This window comes from Mustela nivalis, assembly GCF_964662115.1.
Source record: "Mustela nivalis genome assembly, chromosome: 10".
In the NCBI taxonomy this organism is placed as follows: Eukaryota; Metazoa; Chordata; class Mammalia; order Carnivora; family Mustelidae; genus Mustela; species Mustela nivalis.
The window spans coordinates 6,712,770-6,731,676 of NC_139029.1; the positions used below are offsets into that span (position 1 = coordinate 6,712,770).

The window sequence follows — 18,907 nt, forward strand, 5'->3', positions numbered from 1 at the left end:
AGGGGAGTGGGACTGCCCTGCCGTAGTGGCGGGGACCCTGGCTGGAGGGGGCGCTCGGCGTGCGGCTGGCAGCCGAGCGGGGGCCCAGAGCCTCCGCAGCGAGTGGCCCCGACCTCTTGCTCCCTCCTGGGCCCCGCCCCTCCTCGGGTCCTAGCCGTCCGGCCCCTCCTCCGGTGACCCCTCTTAGACCACATTCCCGAGCCCGGGCTCAGGGGCACCGCGGGCCCCCCCTTCCAGCCTGAGGGCCCCTCAGGTCCCACTTGCGCTTGGCGGGGACGGTGGCAGGACGCTGGAGAAGCCTCCAGCCCTGAGCCGTAAGGGCCCCTGCTTGAGAAGATAGGGGTGAGAGGCTCGATCGTTCTCGGTTGTCCGCTCCCAGGAGGGCCCAGCCTCCGGCAGGGTTCCCACTTTCCCACAGCCTCAGCCTCGCTGAAGTGGCCCCACTGCCAGCCTCTCTGTCACCTTTGCGCGTTCCCTGCCAAATTGGAGGGTCGGAAATGTACTTGGACCCTCGCAGTGCGTTGGTAGGAAAGGGACTCACTTGTAAACAACAGACGCCACCAGGCTTTTGGTTGAGGATCCGTCCTTGCTTCCCAGAGTTTGGTTTTCTCCGCCAAAGGACTCCGTTCTAGCTTTTCACACACCGATTCAGCTAACTCCCATTCCATTTAGGGGACCTTGAGGGCCGGTGCTCTTGCCTGTACGTCTGCTGTCGGGAAGCAGTGGATGATAAGGCCTAGGAAAGGATTTGAAATTCAGAGGTGGAGTGGGCTGGAGTAGACATGGATGGGGTAAGCGGTACCTAGCATTTACTGAGGGTGTGCTGTCATGCTGGGGACAAATTAACGTTTATGGTTGTTTAGTGCTCATTATGACCTTTATGAAAATCAGGCTGTTAACTGCCATTTCACAGAAGTGGATGCTTAAGGTCTGTAACATGCCCTAAATCATGTGTCTGATTGGGTCTGGATTTAAACCCAGATGTGTGACTCCACTAGTTACCACACATGCTTACATTTAGTTAGGTTTAGACAGAGGAAGAAGAAAATGGTTCCAGTCTGGACTTCATCATTCACCTCCCACCTCCTTGAAACCCCTGTAGACTTTTCATAGGTTACTGGTATTTTCCTTCCTTGGGAGAAGAACACTGCTTAAAGTTTCTTACTGTTATATTCTTCATGATAAGTCTATTACAGGAATAGCACTTAAGAGGAGCTGTGTGTTCCCCAGACCAGCTTCTGTTAGCAGAAGTGCCTGATTCAGAAAGATGTCTGGATTATAAATTATGGGAAATAACTAAGACTGATTCTGGCCTTCTCACTGTCAGAAATTCTGGAGTGTAGGAGTGTCTCAGAGGAGGGGGCCTTCTTTCTTGCCTTCTCCCTCTTAGCCTGCTCAAATGCTGAGGCTTCTCAGAATCTAGGCCTTTCTGAACTGTTCTATGTTAGGAATGTTCACAGGCTGAGATTAAAGGGGTCTTCAGTCCTGATTCTTCTAGGACTTTTAATTTGCCAGTGCTGTGAAGGCTACTAAAACGCTTGCCACTTGGAACCATTGTAGTGCCTGAGGATTCCTTTGGTTCTGGAAATTGTCCTCTCTGTATGTGTAGAAGGGATCTAAGGTCCTTTCAGAGGGTTTGGCCAGCACTTGTTTGGTTTTCAGCTCTGCTGCTCCTTTGCCCTCCTTTCCAAAGCTGGTAGAGATGGGATTGCATCAGAATACGCTGGCAGTCTCGGGAGAATTTGAGGTCCTCATGCCAAATTCTGTCACTGTCTAACAATAAGCTGCAAGTGCACACTTATGAAATGAACTAACTCTTTTCAGCAATTGCTTGTCATTTTATTTTCAAGTCCTGATCTACTTGGCTTCCCATTCCTCCAGTCAAAGCGGAATGGAATTGAAGGGACTATTTGGATGATTCCCTGCAAACCTGGTCTGTAAGAAGGAACACATTTTGCCTTTGGGGCTGAGTCAGTATTTGTTTCATAGAAGGTCTGTGGGTGGGCTTTGTGGCCTTAGTCACTCATTTTGAAAGCTACAGGGTGATATCCAACCCTTTCTTCCTTTGAGAGACAGTGTAGAGCAGTGGTATGGGCTCCAAAGCCATCCCTATTGGCTTAGAATCCTAGCCCCACTACTTAACAGCTGTGTGATCTTGGGCAGGGTACTTCTTTGGCTTTAGTTTCAACATCTGCACAATAGGAATTACACCAGTGCCTATCTCAAAGGATTTCTCTGAGAATAAAGAAACTCACTTAATCAATCAATCAATTAATTAAACTATTTATTTATTTATTTATTTATAAGATTTTATTTATTTATTTGACAGAGATCACAAGTAGGCAGAGAGATAGGCAAAGAGAGAGGAAGGGAAGCAGGCTCCACCCTGAGCAGAGAGCCTGATGCGGGGCTTGATCCCAGGACCCCAGGATCATGACCTGAGCTGAAGGCAGAGGCTTTAACCCTCTGAGCCACCCAGGAGCCCCTATTTTAAAGATTTATTTATTTGAAAGAGAGAATGCACACGTGTGCGTCAGCAGGTGAGGGGCAGAGGGAAAGGGAGACAGAGCCTCAAGTAGACTTCCCACTGAGTGTGGAGCCCTATGGGGACTTGATCCCACAACCCTGAGATCATGACCTGAGCCGAAATCAAGAGTTAGATACTTAACCAATTGAGCCACCTAGGCGCTTCTAAATTAACTTAATTTTAGAACAGTGCTTGACATAGTGTGTTATCTGTTATTATTGCATTCATTAAACTCTGGATTTTCACTTACAAATGAGAAATCTTTTTTCAAGTCTTATAATGTTTTTTGGGGGGCATGGTTTTTCACAGATTGCCTGCCAGCCCACTGAAGTTCTTCTTTTATTTGTTTTGGAGTAATTTCCTTCCAATTTAAAGGAATATCCTGAATGTTGGTGTTATTCCAGTTGTCCTTTGTGACTTTTAGAAATCAGTAACATACTTGCTTTTTTTCATAATGGTAGTCTTTTTAGTCTTTCTTCAGGATGGTGTGTTGGAGTTGGAAGTCAGATTTATTGCTTCCTACCCTTGTTGTTTTCTTCATGTTACTCTGGTGTGCATGGTTGATCTTACAAGAGGCCCTTCTAGTCTGTATGTGGTGTGGCCCATAGGAACAGCAGCTGTTATCCCTGTTTCTGTACTTCCCCGCCAGTTGTCTTCAATGAAGAGCAGAAGCATGGTTCAGTTTGATTGTTTAGTGGGTTACTGACTATTGAGTCTATTACAGAGCATAGATTTCAAATCTGTCGAGATTCCCTGGATGTAGTATATTCGGGACTGAGAAAACCCAGAAGCAGGGAAGGGAGAAGAACACAGTGAGGGCAGTAGGGAGTAGAAGACCATGACCTTGTATCCTGACAGACTTTGAACTCGCACTCATGCGTATCGGACCTGCCACTCCACCTCTCTGACCCTGTTTTCCCCTTTGTAAAATAGCGATTACCCTGCAGGGTTGTTCTGAGGGTCAACTGAAATCGTGGACGTAAAGAGCATCTGCTTCAGTCGGTGTTCAGTCTGCTTTGGTTCCCTTCTCCGAGAATCTATGGGTAGTTTTAGAAATCTGCTGAACTCTTGAATCACAGGAGTTCAAACGAGATACTTTCCCCCTCACTTTTTTTCTATTTTGAAAAATTTCCAACCTCTAGAAATGTTGAAAAAATTATACAGAGAACTCTTGTAAAACTCCTATGAAAACTTCAAGATACACTGTTTACATTTTGCTGAATTTGCTTTATTTCTGTCTCTTTACATATATTTTTTTAAAGATTTGAGGGTGAGTTATGGACATCATGGTATTCCATCCAAGAATACCTCACCTTGTCATAAGAGTGAGGTTATTCTCTTATATAACCGTGATACCATAATCACACAAGAAATTTAGTATTGAGGGGTGCCTGGGTGGCTCAGTGGGTTAAAGCCTCTGCCTTCGGCTCAGGTCGTGATCCCAGGGTCCTGGGATCGAGCCCGGCATCAGGCTCTCTGCTCAGCGGGGAGCCTGCTTCCTCTTCTCTTTCTGCCTGTCTCTCTGCCTACTTGTGATCTCTGTCAAATAAATAAATAAAATCTTAAAAAAGAAAAGAAACTTAATATTGATAAAATCTTATTTACTAATACAGTGCACATTCAGATTGTCCCAATTAAGAAAAATCCAAATGCAATCAAGAAATAGGGATTGCATTGATTTTTCTCTTTCATATGCTTTAATCTAGAATGATCCCCTAGTCTTTAAATTTTTTCTTTTTCTTTTCGTTTTTTTAACTGAAGTTTAACATAGACTGAGAAAGTGTACAAATTATGAGTCCGGCCTAGTGAATTCTAACGGTGAAAATACTTGTGTAACCAGTACTTACAGTAAGAAATCAAACATTACCAGGACTTCAGAAGCCCCTCTGGTGTCCCTCCTGTCCAACCTCCTAAAAGTTGCCCCCATCGTGACTTAAAATTCATACATTAATTTAATAGCTTATTGAGTGACAAAGTCCTTATGGCCAAAAACTTTACTGTGGAATTCTAAGAGGTGTGTTGTGGTCAGTTTAATGAGTTTTGACAAATGTATATACCTGTGTAACCACCACCACGGTCAAGAGCAAAATAATTCCAATTTTCCTAAGTGTCCCCTTATGCTTTGTCCCAGTAAATCCTAGCCTTTGGCCTCAGGAAATCTGAACTACTTCTGTCATATTGATTATATTTGTCTTTCCTAGAATTATATATGAATGAATTCATAGTGTATGTGTTCTTTTGTGTCTCACTTCTTTTGCTCAGAGTAATGTCTGTGAAGCCTACATTGTTGTATCAGTAATTCATTATTATTATTATTATTATTTTTTAAAGATTTTATTTATTTGTCAGAGAGAGGGAGAGAGAGTGAGCACAGGCAGACAGAATGGCAGGCAGAGGCAGAGGGAGAAGCAGGCTCCCTGACGAACAAGGAGCCCGATGTGCGACTCGATCCCAGGATGCCGGGATCATGACCTGAGCTGAAGGCAGTGCTCAACCAAGTGAGCCACCCAGGCATCTCAGTAATTCATTATTTTTTTATTAGTATGTAATATTCTCTTATATAGACGTACCACAATTTGTTGATCTGTTAGCCAGTTTATGGACATTTGGATTCTGTTAATTATCTGTTTCTGCATAACAGCATTACAGCAAATTTATATAAATTACCAAAAAGAGCACACATTTTTTCGTTTCATTTTTTGACACAGTTTAGCTGAGTCTGACAAGACAAGAAATCAAGGTGTCTGCTGGGGCTGTGATCTCATCTGGGTCTTGGCTGGGGAAGGATCTGCTTCCTAGCTCGTGTGGCTGTTGGCAGCATTTAGTTCCTTACGGCCTGTGGACTGAGAACCTCAGTTATTGGCAGTGAGCCAGAGGCTACCAACATGTTTTTTGCCACAGGGGTCTTCCTAACATGGTCTCTTGGCTTCTTCAAAGCCAGTGAGGAAGAGAGTCTCTTAGCAAAATGGACATTATAGTCTTACATAGTGTAACCACATACATGTAGTTATGTTCATCCTGTCATGTTTGCCATGTCCTGTTGGCCAAAAGCAAGTCACAGGTCCTGCCCGCTCTCAGTGGGACCACACAGGGGCAGAATACTAGGAAGTGGGGGTCCTGGGAATTACCTTTGAGTCTGTTCCCGCACATGATTGGTTCTAGTGGGGCTGCTCTGAATACTCGTGTATTCTGAGGAGATATATTTTCATCTTTTTTGGTAAAAACTTAGGAGTGGAATTGCTGGGTCACATGGTAAGTATATGTTTAGTCTTATAATAAACTGCCCAAGTGTTTTTACACAGTTGTACTTTTTATTCTCATCAGTAGTATACAAACATTCTACTGTCCTACATCCATACCCACACTTGGTATTGTGTCTTTTTAATTTTAGCCATTCTACTGAGTATGTATTCAGTGGTATTTCCTTGTGGTTTTTTTGTGATGACTAATAACATTAGGATCTTTTCATGTGCGTATTGGTAGAGACTGGGGTTCACCCCCCCATATGGATATAACTAATTCCAGTATTATTTCTTGAACAGGTTAGCCTTCCTCCATTGAATTATCTTGCCACCTTTGTCAAAAATTAAAAAATTGGGGGCACCTGGGTGGCTCAGTTGGTTAGGTGTCTGCCTTCAGCTCATGTTGTGATCCTGGATCTAGTCCTGGGATTGAGCCCTACATCGGGCTTCCTGCTCAGCAGAGAGTCTGCCTCTCCCTTTGCCCCTCACCCCACTCGTGCTCTCTCTCTCTCAAATAAATAAATCTTTTTAAAAAAATTCAAAATTGGGGGCGCCTGGGTGGCTCAGTGGGTTAAGCCGCTGCCTTCGGCTCAGGTCATGATCTCAGGTCCTGGGATCGAATCCCGCATCAGGCTCTCTGCTCAGCAGGGAGCCTGCTTCCTTCTCTCTCTCTTTGCCTGCCTCTCAGTGTACTTGTAATTTCTCTCTGTCAAAGAAATAAATAAAATCTTTAAAAAAAAATTTCAAAATTGTATATACATAAGTCAGTTTCTGAGCTCTGTTTTGTTTATTTCTATGTCTCTCCTAATGCAAATGAAATGCTGTCTTGATTGCTGTAGATTTATAGTAGATCTTAAAATCAGGTAATGTAATGTCTTTTGACTGATTTTTCAGAATTGTGTTAGCTTTGGTCCATGGCATTTCCATACAAATTTTCATTTCATTTCATTTCATTTCTTATTATTTTTTAAGATTTTATTTATTCATTTGAGAGAAAGAAAGAAAGCAAGAGCAGGGGGAGGGGCAGAAGAAGAGGGAGAAGCAAACCTCTGCTGAGCAGGGTGCCCGACACAGGGTTCGGTCCCAGGACCCCAAGATCATGACCTGAGATGAAGAGACGCTTAACTGACTGAGCCACCCAGGCACCCCTTCATACAAATTTAGAATCACTTTATCAATTCTTTTTTTTTTTAAGATTATATTTATTTATTTGATAGAGATCACAAGTAGGCAGAGAGGCAGGCAATGAGAAAGGAGGAAGCAGACTTCCAGCAGAGCAGAAAGCCTGACTCGGGGCTCGATCCCAGGACTCTGGGATCATGACCCGAGCCGAAGGCAGAGGCTTTAACCGACTGAGCCACCCAGGTGCCCCCATTTTATCAATTCTTTCAGAAAAGCTTGTTGGAATTTTTGTTGGGATTGTGTAGAATCTATAGATCAGTTTGGGGGGAGAATTGACATCTTGGCAATATTGATCTTTTTTTTTTTTAAAAGATTTTATTTATTTATTTGACAGACGGATCACAATTAGAGCAGCAGGCAAAGAGAGAGGAGGAAGCAGGCTCCCCACTGAGCAGAGAGCCCAATGTGGGGCTTGATCCCAGGACCCTGGGATCATGACCTGAGCCGAAGGCAGAGGCTTTAACCCACTGAGCCACCCAGTCACCCCGTCGATATTGATCTTTTAATTCATTAACATGATACATGTCTCATTTAGGTTGTCTTTTATTTTTCTCAGTAGTGTTTTGTAGCTTTAAGTTTGTGGGTCATGTACACATTTTATTAAATTTCTCTTCTAATATTTCATATTTTGGCATGCTGTTTATGGTTGTCATGTTAAAATTTCATTTTTAATTGTTGAATGCTAGTATATAGAAATAAAATAAAATTGTATCATTATTTACAATAGTCATACTATGGAAACAGCCCAAATGTCCATTGATAGATACATGAATAAAGAAAGTGTGATATATATTTATTTGTATGTACATATATGAATATATATAATGGAATTTTTTTTTAAGATTTTATTTATTTACTTGAGAGTGATAGAGCAAGCACTAGGGGCAGAGGGACAAGCAGACTCCCCGCTGAGCAGGGAGCCGGATGTGGGGCTCCATCCCAGGACCCTGGGACCGTGACCTGATCAAAGTGTTGAAGGCAGACACTTAACTGACTGAGCCACCCAGGTGCCCCAATATAATGGAATATTAATTCAACTATAAAAAAAGAATGAAATCTTGCCATTTGCAACAACGTAGGTTGAGCTAGAGAGTATAATGCTAAGTGAAATAAGTCAGAGAAAGACAAATATCATATAATTTCACTCATATGTGGAATTTAAGAAATAAACGAGCAGAGGGAAAAAAACAAGAGAGACAAACTGAGAAACAGACTCTTAACTGTAGAGAACAGCCTGATGGTTGCCAGAGGGGAGATGGGTGGGAGGATGGGTGAAGTAGGTGATGGGGATTAAAGAGTGGGCTCATCATGATTAAAAAAATAATAAAATAAATAAAATTGAGTTTGTATATTGGTCTCGTATCTGTAACCTTGTTACACTCACTTAAACTTCTAATAGCTTTTTTGGTAGATTATGTGATTTCTCTATAGATGATCCTCTCATCTGCAAATGAAGATAGCTTTACTTACTGCTTTCCAATTTATATGCTCTCTAGGACTTCTTATACAGTGTTAAGAGGAGTATTGAGAATAGATATTCTTTTTTTTTTTTTTTTAAGATATTTATTTATTTATTTATTTGCCAGAGAGAGGGAGAGATCACAAGTAGGCAGAGAGGCAGGCAGAGAGAGGGGTGAAGCAGGCTCCCCACTGACCAGAGAGCCCCATGCGGGGCTTGATTCCAGGACCCCGAGATCATAACCTGAGCCGAAGGCAGAGGCTTTAACCAACTGAGCCACCCAGGCGCCCCAAGAATAGATATTCTTGCCTTATTTTTTATCTTAGAAAATTCAGTCTTTACATTTAAATATGACATTAGCTGTAAGTTTTTTTTAAGGTGCCCTTTAATTTTTTTCAACTTTTTGATTTGTTGAGTGTTTTTGAAAAAAATATGTTTTGACTGTTGTCATGTGCTCTTTTGCTATCTGTTGTTCCTATTGTTTTCTTTATTAATATGATGCTTCATGTTGATTGGTTTTCAAATGTTAAACCAACTTACTGTTTGTGGAATAAATCCTACATGGTTAGGATTTGTTATCCATTTTATATATTGCTGGATTTGGTTTGTTAGTATTTTGTTAAGGGATTCGTCATTTATGTTTAAGAGAGGTATTGATTTGTAGTTTTCTTTTGTGTGTGTGAAATCTTTGTCTAGTTTTGGTATTAAGGTAATGTTGCCCTCATAGAATGAATTGGGAAATTTTACTGTTTTTTTTCTTTCTTTTTTCTAAAATAGTTTGTGTAAGGATGCCTGGGTGGCTCAGTTGGTTGGTTCACTGCCTTCGGCTCGGGTCATGATCCCAGGGTCCTGGGATCGAGTCCCACATTGGGCTCCTTGCTCAGCAGGGAGCCTGCTTCTCTTTCTGCCTCTGCCTGCGTTTGCTCTCTCTCTCTGACAAATAAATAAATAAATAAAATCTTTAAAAAAAAAAAAAGTTTGTATAAGATTGGTTGTATTTTTTCCTTAAATGTTTACTAGAATTCACCACTGAAGCCACCTGGACCTAGAATTTTTTTGTTAAGTTTCATTACATATTAATTTCTATTTTATTTTATTATTTTAAAAAATATTTTATTTATTTATTTGACAGAGAGAGAGAGATCACAAGTAGGCAGAGAGGCAGGCAGTGGTGGGGAGGGGAAGCAGGCCCCCTGCTGAGCAGAGAGCCCAATGCAGGGCTCAGTCCCAGGATCCTGAGATCATGACCCGAGCCAAATGCAGAGGCTTTGACCCACTGAGCCACCCATGAACCCCTATTTATTTATTTTTTATGATTTTATTTATTTTGAGAGCGAGAGAGCATGCGAATAGGGGGAGGGCAGAGGGAGAGGGAGAGAGAATTTCGGGCAAACCCTTTAAAGGTCATGATCCTGGAGTCCTGGAATCGAGTTCCGTATCAGGCTCTTTCCTCAGCAAGGTGTCTGCTTCTCCCTCTGACTTTTTCCCCCTCTCCTGATGGCTCCCTCTCATTCTCTCTCTCTCAAATAAATAAAATCTTTAAAAAAACCCCTAGAAATCGATAATAGAAAAAAAAGTCTGGAAAGATCCCAAATGTTTGGAAATTAAACAACAGATTTCTAAATTATGGGGGAAAGAAGAAATCATAGGGAAGTAAAATATTCTGAGCTGAACAAAAATGAAAACAATATAATTTAAATTTGTGGAATGCAACCAAAGCAGTGCTGGGAAGGAAATAACATTTTGAGTACCATACTAACTTTAGAAAATATGCTAGAGAAATAAGAGCAAATGAAACCCAAAATAGAAGGAAAGAAATAAAAGAGAAATTCTACACGTTGCAAAAAACATGGAATGCTTTCAGATTTGCATGTCATCTTTGTGCAGTGGCCATGCTAATCTTCTCTGTGTTGTTCCAATTTTAGTATATGTGCTGCTGAAGCAAGCACGTACTTTATTTTGTATTTATTTATTTATTTATTTATTTTAAAGATTTTATTCATCCATCAGAGAGAGAGAGGGGGAGAGAGCGAGCACAGGCAGACAGAATGGCAGGCAGAGGCAGAGGGAGAAGCAGGCTCCCCGCCGAGCAAGGAGCCCGATGTGGGACTCGATCCCAGGACGCTGGGATCATAACCTGAGCCGAAGGCAGCTGCTTAACCAACTGAGCCACCCAGGCGTCCCTGTATTTATTTTTGAAATATATTTTCACTGGATATAGAATTCTAGGTTGACAGGTTTCCCCTCAGGGGCATTTTAAAGATACAGTGCTGTTATATTTTTTATTTGGGTTACATATCTTCTGATTAAAGTCTGAATTCATTCTTGGTCTTGATTAATATTTGTAGGTAATGGTTTTCTTTGTTTTCTGGCTGCTTGTAAGATTTCTCCCTTTTCATGGTTTTTTAGCAGTTTGATTATATAGTGCTTTAGAATGCTATGTGTTTGCTTTGCTTAGGATTTGTTGAGCTTCTTGGATTTTGGAGTTTGTAGTTTTCATCAAACTTGAAGAATTTTCATCCATTATTTCTTCAAGTATTTTTTGTTCTTTTTCTTTTTTTCTCTGCCCTTCATTTTGGTCAGTTTCTATTGCTGTGTCTTTAAGTTCACTTCCCTTTTTTTCTGCAGTATCTAATCTGTCATTCCCATTTGGTGAAATTTTTATTTTAGATATTATATTTTCATCTCTTGAAGTTCTACTTTTGTTTTATGCAATGTATTTCTCTCCTTACTATGATCCTGTTTTCCTTTGAGTTTTCTTTTTATTGAGGCATAATTGACATATGTCATATTAGTTTCAGGCATGCAACATAATGATTCAGGTATGTATTTTTAGAATTGCATTAAGTTCTTGAATAAAGTTATGACACCTGTCTTAATGTTGTCTGTGAATGATTTCTTCTAATTTTTCTTATTATTATGGATCATACTTCCCTGCCTTTTATCTTTGAGATTATTATTATTTTTTAAAGATTTTATTTATTCATTTGACAGAGATCGCAAGTAGGCAGAGATGGGTAGAGAGAGAGGAGGAAGCCAACTCCCTGCTGAGCAGAGAGCCTGATGTGGGGCTTGATCCCAGGACCCTGAGATCATGACCGGAGCCGAAGGCAGAGGCTTAACCCACTGAGCCACCAGGGCACCCCCATCTTTGAGATTATTGATTGGGTGCTGGATGCTGTGAATTTTTACATTGTTGAGGGTCTGGATTTTGTGGTCTTATTTTGAAGAGTGTTGAGATTTGTTCTGGTGGGTAGTTGGGCTACTTTTGGTTCATTTTGATCCCATGAAGTCCCGTTTTTAAGCTTTGTTAGGGTGGACCTAGGATGGCCTTTACCCTAGGGGTAGTCTGTCCTTCCCCTACCAGGCTGTGGTCCTTCCAGGTCTCCACTGAGTGCTCTGACCGAACGGTGAGGACACCCCGTTCTGGTGCTCATGGCTCACGAGGGCCTGTGAGGGCTCCGGGGGCCATTCACCTCACGGCTTCTTCATTGCTGTTTCTCAGCCTGTGGAGTTTCACTCTGTGCTTGCACACATGTTGCTGTGCACACATTTACTCAGGGAGCTTCTGTGAAGGTTTCTGGAGCTCTCTTGGCATAGCCCTCTCCTCTGTGCAGCTCGGTCTTACAACTTTGAGCCTTAGCCTCCCTGAACCCTAATCTCTGTTTCCTCAACTCCGCAAGAAACTGCCATGCTCTGCTGGGATTCCCCCCGCCCCGCCGACCCCATTCCCCTTCTTTGTCTGAAGCATGCCTCTTGGCGAAAACCAGAGTGACCGTAGGGTCATATCATTTGTTTCTGTTCTGTCTGGACGCAGTACTATCCAGTGTCTACAAACAGTGGTGTCCTGTATTTTGTTTAGTTTTCTAATTGTTAACAGTGGGAGGTTAAATCTGGTCCCATACCCCATCACAGACAGAGCAGAACTCTCTCGGTTGATTTTGAGTGGAGAAGCGAGAGCATATACCTTCTATCCGCTCATCTCACCCTGAACGCGAGGTGGTGGTATTTTTCCCATTATTCCCACAGGTGGGGAGACTGAGGTTCGGGGAGGTAGAGCAGTAGCCCCACCGTCACTCACTTACTGCCGCCAAAGTTCATGTACTTGCCTCTGTGCCAGCGCCTCTCAAAAAACAATTGTTGAATTGAACCTTATTCTTCTCTGCAAAGAACTACAGGCCAGACTGGCATAGGACGTACTCAGAGTTACCCAGCCTCAGGGCAGACCTGGGACAGACAGGATGTTCAGCCAGCTGCTCTGACCTGAGCTGTGTGTGCCATCGGTCTTTGTCGTGCTTCAAGGTCAGCACTTGGGCACACCTTCTGGCTGGGGGAGGTTGGCGCCTGGGCATCAGGAGAGAGAGCACCTTTGTGCCTATCAAACCGGGAGCATCTCTCTACCACTGGGTTTTTTTTTTTTTTTTTTTTTGTCTGTTCGTTTTTTTAAAACAGTCTTACGCTGGGCGCCTGGGTGGCTCAGTGGGTTAAAGCCTCTGCCTTCGGCTCAGGTCATGATCCCAGGGTCCTGGGATCAAGCCCCACATTGGCTCTCTGCTCAGTGGGGAGCCTGCTTCCTCCTCTCTCTCCCTGCCTCTCTGCCTACTTGTGATCTCTGTCTGTCAAATAAATAAAATCTTAAAACAAAAACAAAAAAACCCAGTCTTATGCTTTTGCTCTTGTGGCCACACTGGGAGGGTTTTCTGTGTTAGAGCCGTTGTCTTAGTGGTTTGCTGGGGTGGGCGGGGGCGAGATCTGATTATTACCGTTTTGAAATTATAGTCTGTGTGCAACGTGGAAAATGAATTAGAAGAAGCCAGCCAACATGGATGTGGGTGAACGGTTGCGAAGGCTCTTGGCAACGGTCCAGGGAGGAGATTTTGGAAGCTTTGACCAAAGTGATGGCAGTAGAAGTGGTGAGAAGTGGACTGATTGAATGGATATTTAGGAAGGAGTGTTGGCAGGACTTGATAATGTGTTAGCTCTGGTGAGTGGGAGAGGAAGAGCTGTCCAGAATGGTCCTTTGGCCCCGGGTTTGTGTATTTTGCTGGAAGACTGTGCCATTCTCGCAGACAGGGGACACTGGAAGAGGACGTGTGGCAGAGGGAGAGGGTCGGGAGCCTGAGGAGGAACTTGTTGAATCCAGAGGAGGCCGGAAGGCGGCTGAATGGAGAACTCGGAGGGGGTCAGGGCTAGAGGTCCTAATGCGGGAGGTTATTCCTGCCCACCGGGAGCCTTAGGAGGGAGCCAGCAGGGTGGGGGAGGGGAGGCAGGGAACAGGAGCTCAGATTCCCTGAGACTTTCCACTTGGTTTCATGCGGGCTGACCTCGTCCTGGGACTTCGGATGAGGGGAGAGAGTCCTTCTTCCAGCAGAGTCCTTGTCATTGTGCTACGTGCCAGCCATTCGGGGGCAACGGGGAGCAAGGAGATCTTTGGGGACCTTCTGTGGACTGGACTCTTTCCTCTCCCACCTTCCCCCCACCCCAGCAGGAGGCCTGGCACTTGCCATTTGAGTGAGGTGGGAGGAGTATGGAGGCCGGAGGCTGGCTCCGGAGACCCACAGATGAGCTGCACTTGTCTGGATATTATCTGTAGATAATTGGAAATTGGCTTGAACATCAGTAACAGTAAACTAATCAGAACTCCCTCAAACTGCTTGTTCTAGTCTTTTGGAGATTTGTGAGTTTCATCTGAGTCTGTCTGTCTCTGTCTCTTCCTTTCTCTAAATTTGGCCAGATCATCAGCCAAAGGTTGGGGGCAAATGGGAGATTCAGTGAGAGGAGAAGGTAACAGACTGCGGCCGGCGAGTGGGCCACATACTCCTTGCCGGCCGGTTGGTCTTTAGGTCCGTCACTAGCTTATTTACACAGCAGGTTCCAGCTTCCTTACTGCTGGGGGTTGGGGTCCTCAGTGATAGGTGATAGTAGGAGCCATCGTTCCTAGTTCCTCGTTTCTTTGCTTCCTGACTCCAAGTAGATGCCCAGAGAAAATCCAGATTGTGGGTACCTGGGGCCCCCTTGTGGCTGAATCTTGTTCTCCACATCGTCTCTGCTTTTCCTGGTCACTCGGTGGGAAGATGGCAAAAGGGAAGTTTCCCTCTCACATGAAGTCTTTCCCCTGGACTTTGCTTTTCCTATGGCTCTTGTGATGGTCCGCAGCCCTCGCTGCTCACCTGCTGATCTTGGGCCCTCCTAAGCCAAACCTAGCCTTCTCCTTGAGGCGCTGTGGCAGTGAACCCCGAAGTAGTCTCTTCACGTTCACCAGCACATTCAGACTCCGTGGGTGGGCCACTTCTTTCAGGCAGCCCACCATGGAGCCCTCTACAGTCTGAGAGCTGGTGAGAAGTAGGAGGAACAGGTGCTGGTGTGTGGCTTGAGAACGGCCTATCTTTTGTGTATCTTTGGTTTTTGGATGTCCATTGGGTGGCACTGTGATCTTATTTTTGTTTCTGTTTTTCTTTGCAGTCAAGCTCTACTCCAGGAAGTGAAAATGTGGTGCCTCGAGAGCCTCTGGTAAGTACCCAAGATGTATAGTATCGTTTCTAGTCATGAAAATACTGTGTGAGTGTGGAGAAACCCTAAGACCTGGTAGTTTTGCCTCCTCGTTGTCTCCTCAAAAGTAAGTGCTGTGTGGAGGCTAACTTAGTGACCTTTGACTTATGTCTTACTGTCTGGCATGTAGGGGTTAGTGGGCTGCCTCCTTGGGAAAGCCTGGTCTTTTCTGGAACGGAAAGTATCCACCGCAGGGCGTGGTGCACCACTTCGTTTGTTGCTGATCAGTAGTGATCAGTGGGATGCCCGAACCTTCTGGAGGTGGGGTTGGGACCAAGTTGCTACTTGATTGTCTGAAATAGCCATTTTGCCCTTCAGGGTGAGGGCATGGTGCGGTGGCCTTTGAGGAACAGGTAAGGCAGGGAGTTCTGTTTTTGCCTGGTGGGTCATTTGTGATGCTCGCTACCAACAGTAAGTGCTTCTAGTACTGACAGGGCAGTGGCCTCCTGAGTACTGAATGAAGGTAACCCTTCTTCACGAAGTGCTTGTGCTTTGATGTTCTGAGCCCCAGTCCCTGCCAGCACCCCCCCCCCCCCCCCGCCATTTTCATCCTGGCTTGCATTTCAGGGCCCGCCGCAAATCCTGTTTGTTGGGTAGCAAGACCTGTTCTGCACTAACCAGATAAGTTTTATGGCGGGCCAGCTTTTAGAGCTTTGTCTTTGTTTGGATGGTGATAGCAAGCTCAGGGATGCACCGCCCAGCTTTGGTTTCCCAGGCCTGGTTTTCTTGCCTCTCCTCCAGCAGTAGTGGGAGGAGGTGATGTGAGGCCCTTAGCTGGCGTGAATAGGCCTGAATTCTAGCCTGCACTCAGGCTTTCCAAGGCAGAAGGTGAGTTGGATTTGGCGGAGGCTGAAAGACCAGGGTGACGCAAGCCCTGCTGGGGCTGTTTCAAGGAAGTGTGGTTGTCTTCTGTGACACCCGCTGTTACCAAGCGTTACCCAGTCCAGCTTCCTTCCCACCACACCCCACAGTGCCTTCGGTTCACTCTTGGTATTGCCTGGGTTTGTCCTGGTGATCAGGGAGGTGGGAAAGCCAAAGACTTCAGAAGGGCTTCCCCTTGCCAGGCCCTTAGCTAGGAAGCTGGAGTGTTCTCCTGGGGCCTGTCAGTGCCCCGCAGGCTGGAGTTGTGGTTGGTTTTGGATTAAAATCCAAATTGAACGCTGTAGTCCTCTGCAGCCCTACCTCCTTGGTCTCCCTTTTACATTTTTATCTACTTACCTGACTACTAACCCCCGGCAAAGCTGGCTGGTCCTTCTTTTGCAGCATGATTGGGTCAACACTTGGGGGTTCTTTCTAGCAGCGAGTGCTAAGCAGTGGCAGCCTTGCTGATTTCTGGGCATTTGGAGCCCTTTGCTCGGCTCGTGTTTCTGGATGCTGTTCTTTTTCCTGCTCTACTCTTCATCTGCTTGGTGTTTGGTTGGATTTTCATTTCTTTCTTTTCTGGGAGGCCCCGAGCAGTCTTCAAACCCTAGTAGCCTGTGATTGTCCAGAGTTCAGACTTATTCTCTCCAGGCCAACTCTACAATTACCTTATATTTAATTAATATTTTTTTCCCCTCTTTACGTACTTGCTGCATAATTGCTCAGAGGAAAGAAAACACATAGCAGCAATTTATATATATATAAAAAAACAATAATTAAAAAAAAAACCCCGAAATAAACTCCCATCTCATTTGGGCTGATCCTATGAGTTGGGTAATTAGGGCCCTATTAGAAGGTAGACCCTTTCTCCTTCCCCCCCTTTTTTTTTATTAATTTTTTTATATTAAACTCCCACAGTCTCTCAGTCATGCCCTTATTGCTTTTGGCCAACCATTCGCAGCAGCCTGATTAAATGAGGGCACCAGCCGAGCTGTATGGTCTTGTGTGAGCGACTTCTGCCTCTCGAGAGCGGTGGTGGGAGGGTGCCAGGCAGTGGGGCCGGCCAAGGACTAGCGAGGACTCATGGCGCGTAGGGGTACAGGACTTTGAGCTGGCAGTAGGCTGGATGAGAGTCACAGGGTGCCGGCGAAGGGATGGGGTGCTATCCCCCACCCACAGAAAGCCCACAGCCCTCTGTCTGAGTCTGCCTTCCCTAGGGGAGGTTTCTCAGGCGTGTGCGTTACCCGTCTCTCGGATGCTCAGGAGGAACAGACAATTGAAGAATAAAATTAAGCCTTCTTCTTAAGTAATTTATGCACTTTATTGGGGAAGAAAAGGCATTTGTACACATGAAACAATTAGTAGACAGCACAAGACCATATATAATTTTAGCAAACAGTACAAAATCGCATATAATTTGGTGCGGAATTGCCTGGCTGGGAGTAGAAGAGCCCTCATTATTCGGGAAGGAAGAGTTCTGCCCGGGGTATACTTAGGGATGTTTTTTGGTGAAACTTGAAGCGAGGTCTTGAGGAATAGGATTTTCCTGTGTTGGGGGAACACCCTGCTAAGTTGCTTTTGGTTTTGTTTTTAACTGAGAGCATATTTTCCATAAAATTCTTCCGTGGAAGCTGCCTGTTCCCTACACTGAAAGGGCTGAGCATGGGGTACTGAAGGCATCTCCTCCTACTCTTGGTCTCCAGAACTAGATGATGACTTTGGAGTAAATTTTCCCTTTATTGGGGAAGTGAGTTGTGACCGAAGAGGCTCCGAGGAGTGGTCAGTACAACGCAGATGGCAAGGACAGGTGATATTCTGGGGTTCACACTAGTTTTTTGCTTTAGCTGCTGGAGAAGGAGGGCCTGATTTTCATTTCTGCCCTCTCCGGCCCTGTCCGACCAAGTTGTGATTGTGGTTGTGAGGAGTATTGCCTTGTAGTCTCTGAAGGACGCGCTGATGTTTTTCGCCACCCCCATGTCCAGGTGACACCCACACAGTGACTGCATGTTACCTTCCCTTGCCCCTCAGTCCTCCTCCCTGCCATGAAAAAACCACCCCAGCAACCCCGGCCCTATGAGTGAGATAGTTGCCCTATAATGTCGTAATGCCCTCGGGGGTGGAGACTGGTGAACAGACCGGTCTTGATAAATTCTGTAAACTCCCAGTTGAAATTCCCTTACTATTGACGATAAAACTCTGCCCAAGTTAAAATGGCTGATCGCTGTTTCTTTTTCATACTTTCTTCCCTGAGCTTTGCCTCCTGGGGCAAGGAGCTTTGGCAGTCCTCCAGAGTATTGACTTCCAGCTCCCCCCACCCCACAGCCAGTTGTAAACCTTCCATAAATTCTCTCAGACCCAAGTTTTCTCTCCCCTGTGGTGGGCATGTGCTCGGGCCTTGGGTCAGGTCCTGCACGGCTCTTGCAGGATCAAGCCCCGCGTGGCTCACGGGTCTTTAAATCGGTGGACGGTTGTTTGCACGGAGTAATTGGGGTTCTGTCTTGCTGGGATTCAGAAACCAGGTGACTTTTTTTTTTTTTTTTAAGATTTTATTTGTTTATTTGACAGAGAGAGAGAGAGTATGTGCAAGCTGGGGGAGTGGCAGGCAGAGGGAGAAGCAGGCTCCCCGTTGAGCAGAGAGCCCGACATGGGGCTCGATCTCAGCACCTTGTGGGATCATGACCTGAGCTGAAGGCAGATGTTTAACCTACTGAGCCACCTAAGCGCCCCAGAAACTAGGGTTAAGTAACCGTCTTTTAGTCATCTGAGTTTAGGTTATTATTTGAAGTGAGCAATCAATAAAGTTTCATGTGTACCTTGCTCACTGGTTTCAACACAAGCTCCTCAATACCCAGCGGTCCTGGAAGCCACCTGTTTTATACGATGCTTAAACTAGCATTTTGGCTTTTTGCTCCTTGACACCAAGTTCTTCTAATGGATGTGTCTTCTGCCATTCTTTCTTCCTCTGACTTACGGGTATAGTTTTTGGTTCTGTTTTGGTTTTTGTCCTTAACCTGCATCCCTCCACCCCAATACTCCCAAACTACGATGAATTTATTTTTAAAAATATGATGGTCATTTCTACTTTAT

General features: G+C 44.7%; 1 protein-coding gene across 2 annotated transcripts in view; it reads left to right on the forward strand.

The window, feature by feature from the left end:
* The window catches only part of PEX14 (peroxisomal biogenesis factor 14), a 138,542-nt gene that overhangs the window by 83 nt on the left and 119,552 nt on the right, over positions 1–18,907 (forward strand). For both annotated transcript variants that reach the window (XM_082685379.1, XM_082685378.1), the window contains exon 2: positions 14,873–14,920. In XM_082685379.1, the coding sequence (XP_082541505.1) occupies positions 14,873–14,920 (48 nt within the window). The remainder of the gene's footprint in view (positions 1–14,872; positions 14,921–18,907) is intronic.